Source organism: Syngnathus leptorhynchus, chromosome 11, assembly GCF_054491065.1.
Source record: "Syngnathus leptorhynchus isolate UIUO chromosome 11, UIUO_Slep, whole genome shotgun sequence".
NCBI classification, from domain to species: domain Eukaryota; kingdom Metazoa; phylum Chordata; class Actinopteri; order Syngnathiformes; family Syngnathidae; genus Syngnathus; species Syngnathus leptorhynchus.
In genome coordinates this window covers 11,468,753-11,487,027 of record NC_141205.1, presented here as the reverse complement: position 1 = coordinate 11,487,027, position 18,275 = coordinate 11,468,753, and the positions used below count along the sequence as shown (strand labels likewise).

General features: G+C 43.3%; 1 protein-coding gene across 2 annotated transcripts in view; it reads left to right on the top strand.

Annotated features, from left to right (window-relative positions):
- The window catches only part of igsf21a (immunoglobin superfamily, member 21a), a 101,598-nt gene that overhangs the window by 78,344 nt on the left and 4,979 nt on the right, over positions 1 to 18,275 (top strand). The window contains exons 6-9 of one of the 2 annotated variants that reach the window (XM_085924180.1): positions 8,291 to 8,771; positions 15,110 to 15,195; positions 16,175 to 16,367; positions 17,532 to 17,570. In XM_085924180.1, the coding sequence (XP_085780306.1) occupies positions 8,291 to 8,771; positions 15,110 to 15,195; positions 16,175 to 16,367; positions 17,532 to 17,570 (799 nt within the window). Of the gene's footprint in view, positions 1 to 8,290; positions 8,772 to 15,109; positions 15,211 to 16,174; positions 16,368 to 17,531; positions 17,571 to 18,275 lie in introns of both variants that reach the window. The other variant, XM_085924179.1, reaches the window with a different exon arrangement.

Here is an 18,275-nt window from a genome sequence, read left to right as displayed (position 1 = left end):
CTAAATCGCAAGAAGAGGTTTAATCAGCCAGCATGAGTGAGAACACCTGTGGGTAAAGGACTCGCTGTGTCTCACGAGAGGAAGTCAAAGCTTGTGAGAGCGTGTTTTACATTTTACATTTTAGTCAAGCATGAAGGCAAAGAACTTGATTTTTTTGGAAGTAAGGTTCTATGCCACCACCAAATATTGCAAATCATTCACGACACGCTTTAAAGTGGACGCTTGACCTGTTTAGTTAAAATAAAAAGTCCCAATGATCATCGTCACACACAAATCTGGGTGTGGTGAAATCCGTCCTCTGGATTTGACCCATCCCCATGTGATTTTGATCCATCCCCTGGGGGAGAGGAGAGCAGCAGCGGCGCCGCGCTCGGGAAGCTGCCCATAAGAGCAGCAGCAGATGAATTGCGCCAATTCAAGTAAAAAAAAAAAAAAAAGTAATTTGTCATCAGCAGATTCATGCATTTTTAAATCCTTTTAACAATTCAAGAAGATGTGATTTCTGATTTTGTGCCGTTCAGACAACATGAGGACTGACATATACTTAACATGGCGGCTTTGAGACAAGACAAGAATTTAATGTTGTTATCTTCGATTAAAATAAGTAAGTAAGTAAGTAAGTAAGTAAGTAAGTAAGTAAGTAAGTAAGTAAGTAAGTAAGTAAGTAAATACATAAATAAATAAAATATTTCGCGTGAAAGCTAACTTTCTGTTGCGGCAAACAAGCTTGTTTGCCTTCCTATGGAAATGATTCCTTGTTGCTAGGAAACCTTTCATTTCATCTCGATTTACAGAAAGCTTCACGTCCTTTTGATGAAAACTGTCAATGACCTTAGAAGTGATAAACATATTGCTGCTTTAAAAATATTTTCTTAATGTAAGCGACCGCTCTGCACAATAATGCGACCAGCGCGGTTCAGTTGCGCGGTCGGCGGCGCGCTACAGTTGCGCGTTCGGCGATGCGCTGCAGTTGCACGATCGGACAAAATTAAGCTCCCTGCGCACTCAGGTCCACTTAAATTTTGGAAAGTACATCAAGACTTTCAAAATATTATGTAAATTTCAGCGGCCGCTCTGTCACAATAATGCGACCAGCCCGGTGCAGTTGCGTGGTCCGCGACGCGCTACGGTTGCGCGTTCGGCGGTGCGCTGCATTTGCGCGATCGGACAAAAATGCGCAAATGAAAAAAAATGACGTTTTTTTTTGTTGTTGTTGCTCGGAACAGGTTATTTTTTTTCCATTATTTGTAATGGGAATTCGAATGATTCACTTCTCGAACCGCCTTCTGGAACGGATTGTGTTCGAAAACCGAGGCTCCACTGTATTTTGTTTCTGATGCACATTAAGCAGACGTGTATATATTATATATTACTATTATAGACAGTTCTGCATTAACTGTCGGTGACACAGGGGTGTGCCTGTGGGGGTGTAAGTGCCGACTGGAGTTCTCACGGTGGTTAAAACACCTTAGCACCTGGCAACTAAGGGGCACAAGCTCTTTAGGTGTGTTCAAATCATAAACGGACCATGGCATGTAAAAATACAGAACAAAGAACCATCAGTTTGAGAGTTCAGACTATCATTTACCCAGTACGCGATAAAAAAAAGAACTATCATTAGTATTTTCCACAAAATGCCACTTGGGTCACGTGAATATTTTTCTTCACACCCTGAACACGTGTCGACTCCACCATCAAACCCCCCCCCCCCCCCCCCCTGAAAAATATTGAGAGCCTACCTTGCTGTGTGAATTCAAAGCAGGTCGGCTGTGTTCCATGCGTTGCCATGATGATGATGGTAATGATGATGTCAGCACTAATGGCCTCTCAGCGCCGCTGATTAGCACCTTCTTAGCGCAAAAGCATGCACTGATTGAAAAGGATGGTTGATAAAGATGCTCAATAATATGAAAGAAAGCTGATTAAGTTGTTGTGACGAGCCTTTTCCCTGCCTATTGAATCTCAGAGCTGCTCTGCGGAGGTCTTCACTTTTGGCAAGCTTTATATTACGACTGAAATTCAGCAAATGATTCCTGATCAGCTGATAATCATGCGATCGGATCGGGCCGTCCCTAGTAAAGCCGTGCTGGTAGAAGATGCTCTGTGAGTGTAGCTCATGCTGTACATCCAAATCGCAACTGTGGCAAAGACTGAGATGAGTCAAAACTTCATTAATTTATCGTGCCCTCACGGTTTGGCATCGTCCCTCGTCCGCATTCCGCAGACGAATAATTATCATGCAAGGCAGCGCACCAACCCGCACTGCAGAAAACACCATCGGAACTGCAGCTGCTGTAGGTAGAAAGGGAGAAAAACTCAACGTATTGCCGCTGTCATCCCCCGAGTGTCCCATTTGAAAGGCGGGCCTGGCGTGAGTTTAATGTTTGCCGACTGTTCCAGAGAGTTGAACATGTTGTTGCGGCGTGACGAAGCTGGCGTGGACCTGCTGATCGCGGGCGCATGCTGCAGAGGAACAAGACGATGGTGGATGATGTTGATAACCGTGACAGTAAACGTTATCGACAGCACAGCAGCCCGGCTGGCTGTACTGAGCCCGCTCCTCTGTTTCAATAACAGTGAAAGAAATAGCATTCCAAGATCCATCCCTCACACTTTATGAACATCACCCCTGCAGTCATATTTAGCGTCACTGCTGCTTTTGTTTTTATTTGGGTTATGCAAGTCATGAGTCAAGACGTTGAAGCTCAGCCACGCGTTTGCCAGTTTGTACTTGCAGGGGTTAGCTGTACATGCAAACTCACAACTTTGTTTTTCATGGTCCCACACAAGTACCGTAATTTTCGGACTATAAGTCGCTCTGGAGTATAAGTCGCACCAGCCATAAAATGCACAATAAAGTGAAAAATAAACCTATATAAGTCGCACCGCAGTATAAGTCGCACTTTTGGGGCAAATTTATTTGTTAAAATCCAACACCAAAAACAGACATGAACCAGCAACAAAAAGCTAAACGATACGATATGCTAACGTGACATATACACAAACGAGGAGCTGAGGATGGGTCTGACGTAACATTCAGAGTTATTCAAGTAAGTATTACATAAATAACACGTTTCTCAAACCATCTGTGTCACTCCAATTCATTAAATCCATCGATCGTGCTTTATGTAAACAATGCCGCGTATGCGCCGCTTATGCTGACGTCGGACCCATTGTAAGTTGCATTTCTAATTATTCCACAGACCCATATAACAATATATAAAGTATATTTCAAATAACTATCATATTACAACAATATTATGAAACCAAATCATTAAATCCATCGATCAAATTCCTCGTCCTTTATGTCAACAACGCCGTGCATGCGCTGCAGAGATCTAGTATATAACCATATTGTAGCGTTAACAAAGTACCAGGAAAGACGTGGATTTGGTAAACGGCTCTTTATTTAACAAAACAAGAGTTCAACGAGCCAACAACTACTGAACTTCCATCCACGGAGGTGAAAGAGAGCTCCCGTCGAGAAGGACCGGGCGTGCGTAAAAACCACAATAGTTTCTCAAACCTTCTGTGTCACTCCAAATCATTAAATCCTTCAAACTCTTCGTCCTTCGTGTCACTTACAAACAAAGCCGCTAATGATGCCGGTAGTACATGGGGACTGGACTTTGTTTTTACTGACCGTTGCTTCAAATCAGCGGACCAGATGCTGCCGGAGGTCCCGAAGACTAAATAGAGCCTCGTAATCTTTTTTCGTTCCCGGTTTCCCGTTTGGAATGAGCTTTCGTCAAACACTAGACAATCCTTCTCTCTGGCCACCTTTAAATGTCTTCTTAACACGTATTTTTATCCTTTGGCTTGTGACTCAGGATGAGAATTGGCATTGTTTTAGTGTTTTATTGTGTTGTTAGGTTTTAACTGTCTTTGTGTTTATGTCTCGTTTTTATTTTGGGCACTTTATATGCTGCTGTGCTTTTTTTTAAAGTGCTCTATAAATACAGCTGAGTTGCGTTATTGCCTTCTCAATTAAATGCATAACCGACGTGAAGCTTAAAGTCTCCGGAAAGTGAAATTCACATTTCTTGTCATTTCAACACCACAGAGAAAAATATTGTTCACAACCTGCCCTATTCAAATGATTAGAAAAATTGCCGAGTACTATTGTGGCTGGTTGGATCAGGAAAGTCAGTTTTCTTTGTTGTTGGGTTTTTTTTTACCTCTCTCGACTCCCTTCTCTCTGTGATGTGTATGCAGGTACAGCCAACAATGAGGCGCTCTAAAGTGAAGCCCCAGTTCATATTTTAGGGATGGATGACTGATTCAAACAGAACATTTAAATAAAAAAAAAACATTCCGGCTGCTAGCCCCAATGCTATTAGCACAGAACCAAAGCATACAATTCTGCCTCCCAGCGTGGCAGGTAGGGAAACGGGCTATGTTGTTATCTACAATTTTCTATTTTCAGCAGCAAGTTAATGAGACATGTCTGGTTGTTTGGAGCTTTCCTTTTGTTTTTCTCATGATAAATTGCATGCTGAATGTTGGAAAATCACACGGCCGGGGAACAGCGATGTGCCCATGTCACTGTGGGAGATGTAATGTTTATTTTTTTGACACAAATCACAGTGAGCGACATCCTCTGGCAGCTACATAATCACTTGAGGAAAATTAATCTGTTTGTGCTTCCTAGACCTTTCAGTGTTTTGTTTTTGTTTTTGTTGTTATCAACGCCTGCCAAACTGAGACACATATTTAGAAAATTACATTTTAACAGCTTGAAGGAATGAACATAATGTGAACAGGTTATTAGATGGACTTGGAATGATGTCAATATTTAAAGTACACAGTATGGTGCTGCTGTCTCTTTTTTGCTGGAAAGACTCATAGGTTGACACTTTCATGACCGATCCTCTGAAAATCCGAGGACTATGACTTCTCCGGTCTGTTTTGACATAAAGGTGAGCCCAGAATGCTACACAATCACAAAAATGTCTCCCCCGAGAGTCTGACTAAAGAAGTGGTAAAGGAAATCAATGACAGAAATAAACACAGCATTCACATTCCCAAAAGTTAATATAATCCACACGGAGTGCACTTAACACACTTATACACGTCTATTTTGGTCACAAGCAACATTTCCATCCCGTAGAGCTCTCCTCGTAAATAAAGAGTGGGAAGAACTGCAGGGGTAACAACAATACTGGCAGAAAATTGTCTCTCACCTCCAGTTGAAAGCTGTCAATCCTCCAGTTCCCTTCCATCATCTAGCAAGAAAGGGTGCTTAGGGACAGCTTTGAGAAATGTTGAAAATGAAAGAAAAATACTTTCTATTTTCCATTGGTAATAACCGTTATGGAGACCACAGGTAATATTTCGAGCAATATTTTTGGTACCTCCACCGCAAAGTGGTGGCAGTAACCACGGCAATTGTTGGCCATTTAATATTTGATGAGTTTAGAAATCAGTCACTGAATAACTCAAATGCTCAAGTCAAGCCACCGGTGCATTTTTGGTCATAAAAGTCTAAAAATATATTAACTACTTTGAAGGTTCTATAATAGATGAATGAAGGACTATTTTTTGAAACAGTTCTATCACACAGGCAAAACCAGAAGCTAGTTATAACTCCCACTCTGCTAATGGCATATCTCACTGATTTCCCGGACTGGCTCGTCTCTTGTCTTTGACACTTTTCCCCATGATGTCTTGTTGACAAATCCATTTTCATTTAGACCGCCTGATCTCCTTGCAGAGACCTACCCTGTCTAAATAGCATTACGGTGACTGTCTAAACCCTAATAATGAATATCTAAAAGAATTTAGTGGGAGACATCTCAGGGGCAATCCATGACAGTAATGGGGGCTTAATAAAGTCTGGTAAAGTGCATACAATAAAAGATGTCAAGAAACCTTGTCTTATATGTGTATTGGAAGAAGTAGTATCTGGTTTTACTCGGTCTGAAAGAAAGTTGTATGGCAGCGTCCCTAAAGTCGCTATGATCCATAGATATATGCACTAGAGTCAATTTATGTAGCCGCTAGTGACACTTGGCACCTTAAGGGTCGCTACCTTGAGTGTGAAAACAGCAATAATGAGTGCAAACAAATATGAATACCACTCAGCCTTTAAGGAATTGCTGCAGAAGATATGTTTACATTCACATAGGGGGCAGCGTGTGCAGTCCCCCGCTATGCAATCTGAGCAGACTTTGTGGCCAATGCGTCTTCTTTTATTTGACAACTTGTTTCTCCCCTTCGGCAGCGTTGCGACTCTCGCAAGTGTAGTTGAGCTTACGAGTTTCCAGATCCATACGTACAGTCAGAGAACCTGAAATCCACCTACGGTAATATAGGCAATTTATTTTTAGGCAACACAATACTTTTTACCCATCTTGTCACTGAGGTCGTGTTTGGTGCCACGAAAGCGACATCATTAGCTTGGAGCCGAGCGATACGTGCACTGGCTCAAAGGCGCTCGCTCGATAGTGCACGCTCGGCGTTGGTGCCTGCGTTTCCATGGATACCAGTAACCCCATTATTACTTGTGCATGAGGGTTTCATGAATGAGTGGAGCAGGGCGACCAAATGCAGTTTGGGCCAGGGTTTTTTGAAGAGATGGGAGGAGAGGTGAACAGAGACACAGGCAGAGGCTCACAGACAGTGGCGGGGACAGAAGGTCCACTCGTACCTGGAACTGAGACATAAAAACAGGTACTGACCGTGAGCCTACGCATGAGACGGGGGGGAGGACAGGACAACGAGAGCAGAAACAGATGGACAGTAACTGTAGACAGGGAGAAACACATGGGCAGGGTTTAAAAACATGGGGTAACAAGAGGGAGCGGGTGACAGTCTTCACAGTGATAAAATGGGTGTGGCTGAGGAAAGTTGCCGGCTGAGTGAGCATCCTGTGACATGGACGTGACAGAGGGCATATGTGAATAATAGCATTAACATGACTTGTTTCTGGAGAATTTTTACACTTGCGTCCGCAGTGCTATTATTATACACGACGCGTACGTGAGCTGCACTCCAGAACTTTATCAAGTATGTATGTATCAAGTATTTGTGAAGCCTTTAAGTGGTTGTATATAGGCAGCTGGAGTACCTGCCCGTTCATTAACTGAAATGCGACAACCACATACAAAGACTGTATATCTGATTTTATCCGCCTATTTCTGAATATATGCCTGTGAGCAAGCTCCTGTTCAGATTCTAATGATATAATACAACATCTTGATAGAACCTGATTTTCCACCTATGACTGGGTAGCTAAGCTGGTTGAAGATTCACAAGGTTCAAGCAGAACTAACTTTTGATTTGGCAGTCTAAATGTAGTTACCCTTCACTCCATCCCTAGTTGTCATGGGAACGAAATCTATACTTGTTGCTGGCTTAGATTTACTTGAAGCACCATAAGCGCTCGCTCACTCTCATGAGATCGGGCCTTAAAAGTTGCTCACCAGACTAAAAATTCTACTACAGTTATCCTTAATCCTTACAGTGCTCTGATGAGGGAATGTCCCATATATGAAGACAGCTAGGAACTCTTTTGAATGTGTGCCACTCATTGATATGTCTTAAGAACATAACACAATAACTATGTAAAATGATGAAAATGAAATGAAAAGCAGGCAAGAGCTAAGTTCTGTTACAGGAAATTGGAACAGAGCACAATGCTTTTGTCCATGCTAAATGGCATCACCATTTAAAAGCTGACTGTAATTACGAACAGATCCAGAAAGCAGATGTAAGCCGGCACCAAATAGCCTTGCACATCAATAGGTGGATCCAACTGCCAGAGATAAATTATTTGCATATACTTTTACAGACTTGGTCAATAAAGGATAAGCAAGAACAAAAATATGTGAATGGGCCAAATGTTTGGACCAGTTGTCTACCACATTTTGACAAGGTTATTTTGGCCAGATCCAAACGAGCGCTGACCACCCTCATTGGTCTTGTCTCCCGTTTGGTCTCAAACGAGTCGTGCTGTCTGTCCTTTCACATTGTTGAGTGTTTTGATCAATTTTCACCATATGTTTGTCAGGTGACCAGAAACTCCAGACATGTGTGGTTTTGTTTGGTGCTGCTGGCAACCTTTCCTCAGTCAGTGGTCCTCAATGTGATTAAGGACCGAGCACCAAGTGGGCTTAGAATCATTGTATTTATTATGAGTGTTCGTACAAATGAATTGATGGTTTGAGGGCCTCAACAAGCTTATAATCACCAGATTTTGCAAACACTTGTATTCTAGGGAAAATATATGGTGGTATACACACGCACAAAGCAGCAATTATTGAACCTTGTTCTCGATGTTGTGTTTAAGGTGTACTTTAAGCGGGACGGTGAGCTGATCGAGGTGATCTCCTACATTCAGCCATCAGCTGGTGATCAGGGCGGCGGCGCGGCGGGCTTCCGAGGAGCCAGGCCGCTCATCAGCCGGGACCTGGATGAGACCAAGCTGCAGCGCTCACTCTCCCTGCTGGACCCTGAGAGCCCTTTGGCGCGTTTGTATACGGAACGGCCGCAGCGTGTCCACACTCAGGGCCTGCAGGCCTCCGAGCCCAGCCCCGCCACCGAGGTCATCCCGGAGACGGTGGTGAGCCGAGAGTTCCCCCGCTGGGTCCACAGCACAGACCCCCTGTACTACTTCAGCCACACGCACATCCCACAAAGCGACGGCTCGGTGGTGGTGCAGGCGCGGCTCACGTGGACCCTCAACCCGCAGTTGGACAACGACGCCCTCTTCAGCTGCGAGGTCAAGCACCCGGCGCTCTCAATGCCGATGCAGACGGAGGTCACATTGGGTAGGATGCTTTGTTTGATTCTTTTATACTATCATTTCTCCAGAGCCGAAGGTCAGGGGTAGGCAAGTATGGTCATAGGGTAAGGGTTAGTGTGTGGAACAGAAAGAAAACTTCCAAAAGGCTTAGGTCCTTCACTAAATAGCACTGTCCAATCTCAACATGAAATAGTCTTTCACATGACAAGCAAAAGTCTTCTAAATCAACCCAACGCTCCGGTCGTAATCAATTCAAATGCCCTAAAAATACACAATGGAGCTACAGATAGTGTGAATAGATTTGATTTCAAGGTGGTATTGAGCCACAATGAAACTGTGGAAAGCTTTGAAGACTATAATTCTGAAAAGAACAGAACAAGAACAGACACTCACCTTCAAGACAATGCCAAGTGCAGTTTGTAGTGAAGGTCCACTTGATTTGCCTCCTGAGAGTGCTCAACACAACCCTGTGTCTGGACTCATACAAAACATTCACTTATCCTCAGACAACATTCACTTGTACAATTAATGATATTACATTTCTCATTTCTCTTATTAAACTCTTGCTTACAACTGCTTCTTTGTTCATCTTCAGAACTGTGATTTGAAACCAACAAAGATTGCAGATTGGGAGTTTAAGGGTGAGAACGCAGAAACACGACAGTGACTGGCAGGCCAATTCTCGGCACCGTCTGCCGCCAGTTTCACTTAACGCACCAACGACAAGATGAATTGGAGACGTGGGATGACGATTCAGAGACACAGTGCACAAGGTTCTTTGCACAATATGCGTGCGTCTCTGAAGCTCTTAGTTTTCTTTAAAACATCAATTAATTTTCACAAGACAGAACAATAGCAGCGGGGTATTTCTGTGCAGATTAAAATATCAAAAAGAATAAATCCAATGTTGCAAACAAGACTCTAACTTTGGGGGTAAAGTATTGTTTTTATACGGGGTGAACGCACAACCCCCCTCTGTATTTTCCGTGTAAACTAAAAACAAAGATGGCTCCCAGCATTTCCAATTAACACTTCAAAGGCGAAACGTTGGCGTCATTATTCTGCAGACGAGCATCATGATCCACAAGGAGCACTCATAATCGTGCACATAGAAACTTGCACTGAAGAGATACTTTTGTGCTGTCAAAAATCAATAACATAACAATGGAATAAATGATGATGCCTGTTAATATTGTTTCGTTTTACCAACCGAGCGCTAGCGGTAACATCTGTTCTTCTTGCAGCACTCCCGGGTCCAGTGTTGTTTTTGAGGCGGGTTGACTTTTTTTGTGCGCCAGGAAGATTTCTTGCCAGAGCCCACACGTCACGTACCTGGCTAATTAGGCTGAGTCTACAGAGTTTCAATTAGAGCTCCTTTCTGTTGTCAACGGTAAATCAGTCCAGATTGACAGCGCTTATTAGTGTTCAGTTTGATACTCCACTTATAATCCGCTTGGTCACTTTTGATTCAAAATGATGGATATTGTGGGTTACTGAAGTTCACTTGGGTCTGATTGCTCCATTATTTTCCCTTGCTGACAATCTGTGGCGGCTTTGAAATCACATCGCTAATGGGTTGATATGATTTTTTTTGGGGGGGGGGGGGTATCTGACAGCAGGAGAGATTTTATTGCAGAATAATTCCTGGCGGAGCGCAGTAGCTGTCGCCGACCCGTCCTCCCAGAGAACAGAAATGTAGTTCATCACATCCAAAACTGAGTCAGCAGCGTCAGTTAGAGCGTCGACGACATGAGCGGTCTTCATCAGACTGAAGCGCAGCGCTGTAAATATTTTAACAGCTGGCCCCCTCCAACATGGATGATTAAAGCCACGACAAACTCGCGGAGGGGCGACAAGAGGGGTAAAAACTCTTGCTAAATGTCAACGTCGCTTTTGTTATGACAAGTTGTTTGAAGTCGCTCGTTTATCACTATCATGTTCCTCATCAGACATTTGATTTTCATTTTGAGAAGAAAAGAGAATAGAAGATGAGCCGTTGAGTCAGAGCGCATTTGGAATGCCGAACGTTCCTCAGCACAAAACAAAACACTTCAGTCACAAAAGAGTCAAATCTCCTCAGTCAAGGCTGCGGGCGTATGGATTGATTCACTTCAGACTTTGTGTTGTGGAAAAATGGCTTCTTGGCTTGCATACAAAACGGTGGTGCCGGCGTGATATGAAATCAACCAGCCAAGTCAATCTTTAGTTTTGTGCCTATTTCTGAAATATTGTTTTGATACTTTTCTGAATGTCTGCTGAATTGTGACATTCCGGTGGGGATAACTTGCATAATGTCACATTTTAGTTTGTCAGCTAAGCCGTCAGTTTCCAAATATGACTGGACAGCTCCGTCTGAACTATCAGGCCAAGTTTGTTTGACTCAGCTAAATTCTGTTAAGCAACTGTTAAGGGGGGATGACTGTATTATCTGCTGCCTGTACCACATATACGAAGCCAGACGGAAGTATACACGCATCGTTCTGAATTGTGAAGAAAATGCAGACAATTTACTTTTAGTGACAACTTGCCCGTCATATCCGTGATAAGTGCAAGCTGCTCTTCGTCAGGAAATGAATTGCCAATCCTTTCCGTGGCCATGAGCGCTAAATCTTTCAGCGATTTAATATCGTCACACGAGACAGAGCGACATTCTGACAATCGAACCAGTGTTGTATTACACGCCTTGAATATTCATGAAGGGCAACGCGCTTGCCATATATTAAATGGGACGAGAGGCCTCAGGGTGTTGGAAAAGAGCGCTCATCTCCCGTCGAATCGTCACGCTCGCTCCTGGAGTCTGTCCAGGAGAGTTCAGGTCGGTGCCTGAATATTTAAAAGGTGCTCTTTTTGCGTCGAGTCTTGGCGAGCAAAGGTGCCCAACGGAAATAGTGTTACACTGGCAGTGCAAGCGCCGGGTTCAACTTTACCTCACGTCACCATTGCTTTGCCAGTCGGGGATAATCAAAGAGCAGATGCTCGGCTCCAGATGGCATTGGCATCTGAATAGACGATGAGAGTGTGTGTGTGTGTGTGTGTGTGTGTGTGTGTGTGTGTGTGTGTGTGTGTGTGTGTGTGTGTGTGTGTGTGTGTGTGTGTGTGTGTGTGTGTGTGTGTGTGTGTGTGTGTGTGTGTGTGTGTGTGTGTGTGTGTGTGTGCGTGCGTGCAGTTATTTGTGTTGGCCACTCATCAATACGTCTTATCTGGTGGCTTTGGTGTTCCCGCTCGGACCTGTGAAAGGTATTACATGGCCGGATTCACCTGGATGGAGCTGCTGTCTGATACGGCCGTCAGGCCTTTTAAAAATATGCTTCACGCGCTTCTTGCCTTCGTTTTCTTTAACCAAGCCGCTCTTCCAGTAAATGCGTCAGTTGCCCTAAACTTTTTCTGTCTGAGGTGCAGCTGGCCGCACCTGTTGATGTCCAAGCACACCTGATGCACGGCCAAAAAGTTGTCTTTTGGGCATGCGTGAACTACGATGCTTGTAAAGCCAAGAAAAAGACGATTGAGTTCATTTTACGAGTTCAAGGTCAATAGGGGCAGTTGTGAGTTATATGGTGTCATTTTTAGATGTGTAATGATGAACAAAATGGCACCTGCCCATATAAAGTTTATTCTTACCATGTAGCGGGTACAAAAATCAAAAGTGAATTTTTGTGAATTATTTATTCCCTTTGTTTCAACTGCTGAAGTTTGACCTGTCAATCGAGAGCATAGAGAGCTGATCCGGCTGTCACTGATTAGTAAGGCTGGATTGGAGCGCCCCACCTTGGCCCTATCTCTTGTATTGAGGAGATCATAATGCCAAAATATGACTGTCAAACTTTTTACAACAGTGAAAAACAAGCTAAGGATTTGTGAGCCCCAGCATTAAACTACATCATAGAGATAAACAAAACAAGTTTCCTCATTAGAAATTTTCCACCATTTTTTCTGCTCTTCTAAAAAGATATATACCTGATCTGTGGTTATGATTAAACTTGATCTTGTTTTATGTTTTGTCATGTTTTCATGAAGTTTTATTTTGAAGCACACATTGTCACTGTTCTTTTTGTACTTGCTCATCAGGTTTCCGTTTCATCTTGTCTCTACCAATCAGCTCCTTTCAGCCAGGTTTACCTTTTTGTCTGGTCAATTATCTTGTACTATTTCAATGCCTGTTTTGCCAGGTTGGCTCTCCAATGTTTCTGTCATGAGTCAAGTTATGTTTTCTTTCCTCTTATTATGCCTCTTATTTTGAACCTTGTTGTTGAACATTGTTAATGTTGTATTTTGAGTCTTCCTGCTGTCTAGTGTTGTCCCATACATTTCGGAGAAAAAAAAAATTTTGGTTTTAGATGATCGTGCCCTGCTTTGTCACATTAATTATCACACAAACCCACCCATGAAAATAAATTCAGAGTAGTTTACAATATATTATTCAAATATTTTCTTTTCTTTACTTGATTGGTATTCAAGTCGATTCATCTAAGGAGTGCGGCAAAAGCCGAACACCCTTTATTGACCATCTGTTATAAAGTCCAAATGCCTAGTCCGAGGGGGTTCTGCATCACTCCCTGGTGGGAACTGTTTGGCCTCATGTCCATTTGAGCGCCCGATGCCCTAATCAAGGGTGGCTGACGTTGAACACCAACTGTCACCACTGGACCGAATCCCAGAAATCGGCCATCATCTTTTTATAACGGCCATATGCACGACGCGTTCCGTGTGTAACACCATGAAAAGCGAGAAGCTCCTCCGATCACGCTGGCTGTTGCCAGAAGTAGCCTGTGAACCGCCATCCGTCCTGGGCATGAGAAGACACGCCAGGCCGTGTCACGCGTGCTTCGTCTTTGCCAAGGGAAGCATGGTGATGTTTTCTCTCATCTTGAAAATGTCAGATTTATCATTTTTTTTCGGTCAACGTCGCTGTCCTACTTTGGGAGCCATTTTGCTGATGCAGTTTTGCCTGTGCAGGGATTCAAAATAATGTAATGAATGAGGATGTAGAGTGAACCCTCTCTGATTACTGGTTCTACTCACAGATTGATGTTTTATTCATCCATGTTTTACTCACCCTTAACTAAATGCAGAAAAACTGACCTGTTTGTGTGTTTTTTGTGTGTGTGCATTCTATAAAATGCCAAGAACCTGCCAAGTCGTGGTTTGGTGTCGGGCAAATTAATATTCAAGACGTGTTTCTGAGCAAGCCCTTCGGATTTTGTGCCCCACTGTTACATCAGAGTGGGGCGGGATTTCAGTGATAGCTTCACAGACACATTTCCAGACATAGGCTGATAGCAAAACGTTGATTTGATGGTTAATGTCTTCCTTGATGCATGCCAGACGTGCAACTATTTGTACACAAGCATTAAAAAGAATATTTTGCATAATATGACACCACCTCTGGAACTCTACCTGCCACCAACTCAAAATTAATTCGCACTTGAGATGCTTTTTTGGATGTAGACTTGACATTTATGTTTAGCCACGTGCGTGCTCTGTTTTATTACAAGTAAAAGAGTGTCATTTATCTTTTTTATGCCTTTTAGTCTTACAAATGCATTCATTCATTTGCCTCCAAGGCCAGATAAATAGCCGTCCAATGATTTCATTTATTTGCTTGTATTTATTTGTCTCTTAGTTTCCACTCATCAATGAAACTAAGCGTCTAATGTGATTTATATTAAGACTTAAAAGCGGCAAATTGATGGAGAACAAGCAGTGTTATTGATAGTGGGCCCTTAGCTCGACGCTCATCCCTGCTTAATTAGTTCATTTGTCTAAAACTGCATTGCCGCTGCTCGGCATGCGGTGCCCGCCGTTAACTTTGTTCATCGTATCACATGAGCTTCTTGAACAGGCCTAAAAGGATATCTTATGGTCACCGGATCTGCATGAAAATGACCCTTTTTGCTTTGCAAATATTATGCAAATCATTTTTTTCATATCAGGACTCAGCACATAAGGGAATAACCTGACCTCGTATAATCTCGTAATATTAGAAGCTCCGTGCTCCCTGTGCCACATTGTTTCAGCGGGTCCAAATGGAAGGCAGAGAGGGCCGGTTGTCCACAGCCAGACAAGGGAATTAGCTCCATGAGTGTCCCTTATCTGGCCGCCTCCACACTCCACCCGTCGTGCTCCCATTCTCCTCCAGTAATGAGCATCCACCCAATTTAGTCCCTTATTCTCTCTGAAGGGGAATAAATCCAGTGTCGTTGTTCTGATAAAGGGACCTGCGAGGTCCCCTGCTTTTTTCCCGCCAACCTTAATTGACAGGAAATTGTATTTGTCACTCTTCTCCCTTGACAGAACAGGTGCTTCTTTTAGCCATGAGCTGTGTGATGACCTTTTGTCTCTGTTTTTTTTTTTATCTCCCTCCAGCTGCCCCAAAAGGCCCGAAGCTCTTTATGACCCCCAGCAGGGCCAAAGTCGGGGACACGGTGCGCATCACTGTGCAAGGATTCCAGGTAGGAGCTCGCGGGGTAAGTGCAGCCTGATACGGGGAAACAATTCAATCTAATGTGTGATGGCAATAGACCATTTGAATGAATTGTTATTTTCTAGTTAAATGTTGATGGAAGGAACAAACCAGATTGCCAATCCAACCACAAACTATTCAACATTAGCCCAATCAAGCACAGGCAGCCCATTTCGGCAGTTAGTCCCAAATTGTTTCCATCCTCTGCCAATTGGAGTAAAATCAAGTCTGTTTCTTGCCCAGCGTGACATCATCGATACAAACATTAGATTGCTTAAATCCAGTGTGAGCGACAAAAATGTGTCCATTCAAATTTTCCCTATTCATGTTCCAGCACATACAACCGAGTTGGTGTATGTGTGTGCCTGCGTGCGTGCGTGTGTGTGTGTGCATACACGTGCAGTTATTTGTGTCTTATTTGTGTGTTTCTTTTTCTTTTAACTGTGTATGCTATTTTATGTTTGTATGGCAACCTTGATTGCCTTGAAAGGTGTCTTGTACAAAAATGTATTATTATTATTATAACTATTATTATTATTTGTGTGTGTGTGTGCGTGTGCGTGTGTGTGTGTGTGTGTGTGTGTGTGTGTGTGTGTGTGTGTGTGTGTGTGTGTGTGTGTGTGTGTGTGTGTGTGTGTGTGCGTGCGTGTGTGTGTATGTGTGTGTGTGCGTGAGTGTGTGCGTGCGTGCGTGTGTGTGTGTGAATCACAGACGCTGTCTTATATTTCTCTAACACAGTGACACGCGTCAAAATCTGCTCCGTGCTGTTATTTTTAGACATGTTTACTGGAGGGTTAAGAACAGCAAGGGGAATAAACTGTTGTAAACTGAAGTGTGGATTATTAATGCATGTTGTTAACTCGAGATTGAATCAGTAGGGGGATCGGCTGTATTATTCATGTATCCTTTGCCCTGAATCTCTTTCCCTGCAATGGCCCTGCCCATTCCTCTGTTCCATCTGAACTTAGAACGAGGTGTTCCCAGAGCCCCTCTTCACCTGGACCCGCGTGGGCGGGCGCCTCCTGGATGGCAGCACCGAGCGAGAGGGCAAGGATCTGATCCTGGAACGGGTTCCGGCCGAGCTCAACGGCTCCATGTACCGCTGCACGGCCCAGAATCCTCTGGGCTCCACGGACACGCACACCCGCCTCATAGTCTTTGGTACGTTTTGCCATTAAGATGAAACAGATCAGGTTCAACCACACAAACCTAACCGAATCAGCTGGAATGCTTTTTACACACATTTAAGCACACAGAAAAAAAAATCTCACCAAAATGTTTTATCTACGCTAACTGTGAGATACCGTTGAGATTTATGCCACCACTTTTGCCAATAAATCATTAATGTTAATGCGCGATTCCGATTAATAAAAGATTGTGCCCCTAATTGTCTCAACAACACTTTCTTTTTAAGACCGCACTTAGAGAGATGACTATTCTCATAACGAGGGTTTTAGTCCATCAATGGCGAGCGTTGTAGCAGCGCTCTTGCACGAGCCCCAACAGACAACAACCATTATGGAGTCCGCCATGCGAGTCCACACGGATTGAAGGAAAATGGTGTGTCAGGATTGGAGTTATGACATCAAAATCCCAGTAGAACCTTCACATACATTCGGCTCTTGGTTGTCAGAATTGTGTGTTTCATGGAACATCGTCAAACCGACCACACACAATAATGTCTGGTCCTTGAGAGCCCCTTTCCAAAAATGTATTTATTTATTTATTTATTTATTTTTATTACTCAGTGCCTCAACTCTTTTGATGGTCTGTTAAATGCCTGCAAACAAGGATCGAAATGTCAGGCCTTATTGAAATACAACTTTTAGGAAGAAATGCCAGGACGGCATAACCTTGATGTCTACTGACCACCTGGTGCACCCTTAACGCATCATCGGCCACCCCCACCTCCCCCGTCCATGTAGATCCCTACTACATGTGTTCATAGCATCTGAAAGATGAAAATGAATTTCGGTAAATCCAAACATTTGTTTGTCTTTTGGATTGTCTCTCCTGAGAAGTCAACCTAATAAAGTGGTTGCATGTCAGAAAAAGCCGCTACGTTTCTTGCGGCATGCATTCAGGTGACGCATCACTTCAGATGAGAGCTCTTAGCATCCCAAAATAGCTGTGTTGCTTTCACCTTCTTTTTCCTCGCTTTGCAATCACTTGGCATCCTGTTTATTAAAGTTAAAAAAAAATCATTTACTCCAATCTCACTCGTATTGCACCGTGTTCTGCAACTCCATTACTAGGCAATAGTCTTTCTCATTGGGGAAGACAGCAGTGCCAGTAATAAGTTTTTTTCTTTTTTGTCTCCTACAGAAAATCCAAGCATGATGAAAAACACGCAGGGCCAGAACAGTAAGTTTTCCAACCACGCAAATGACTAAACTATGAGTGGGTGAGTGTGATAAAAATGCACCACTGAACTGTTTGACTTTAACACCCTAGCAAAAGCAAAGGTTTTGTCAGACTGGTGACATCATAACGTTCAGCCAGTTAACGTCAAGCACTTAGCCTTTTGTACTGTAATCATTGTGTGCAGATCTCAAATAGTCCATAGAATTTTCTTTACAGTGGTCGTCCTTGTACGCCAAAGTTGTTCAACGAGTGGGCTGAATTGTCTTTCTAGTGAGGACAAAGACTGCACCAGTACATCAAGCTTATGGTGGATATGAAGGATATCGAATATTAGCTCAAACAGCTTTCCATAAATCTGTGACAATGAGCCTTCAATCTGTTCCTACACTTTTGCCCTCCTCTTCCTCTCCAATGACAATTGTTTTGCAGCAGCGCTGCATCTATTTTTAAATTTAGCTGGGTGAGAGACGCAGATGACGATTTTTGAAGAGGGCCGTGCAGCACAAATTATCCTCTCGAGCCCAAAGGACCAAATCCTGGATAAACATCCGGGATTTGGCATCCTTTGTGAGGTGTCTTATTGCGTCGACAGTCGGTCAAATGGAGATAAAATCCAGACGAGTGAATTTGATTTATAAGATCAGTCTGTTGGGGGGAATTTGATTGTCTCTCTGCCAGTAGAGGGGGTCAATGAACATCTTCAGG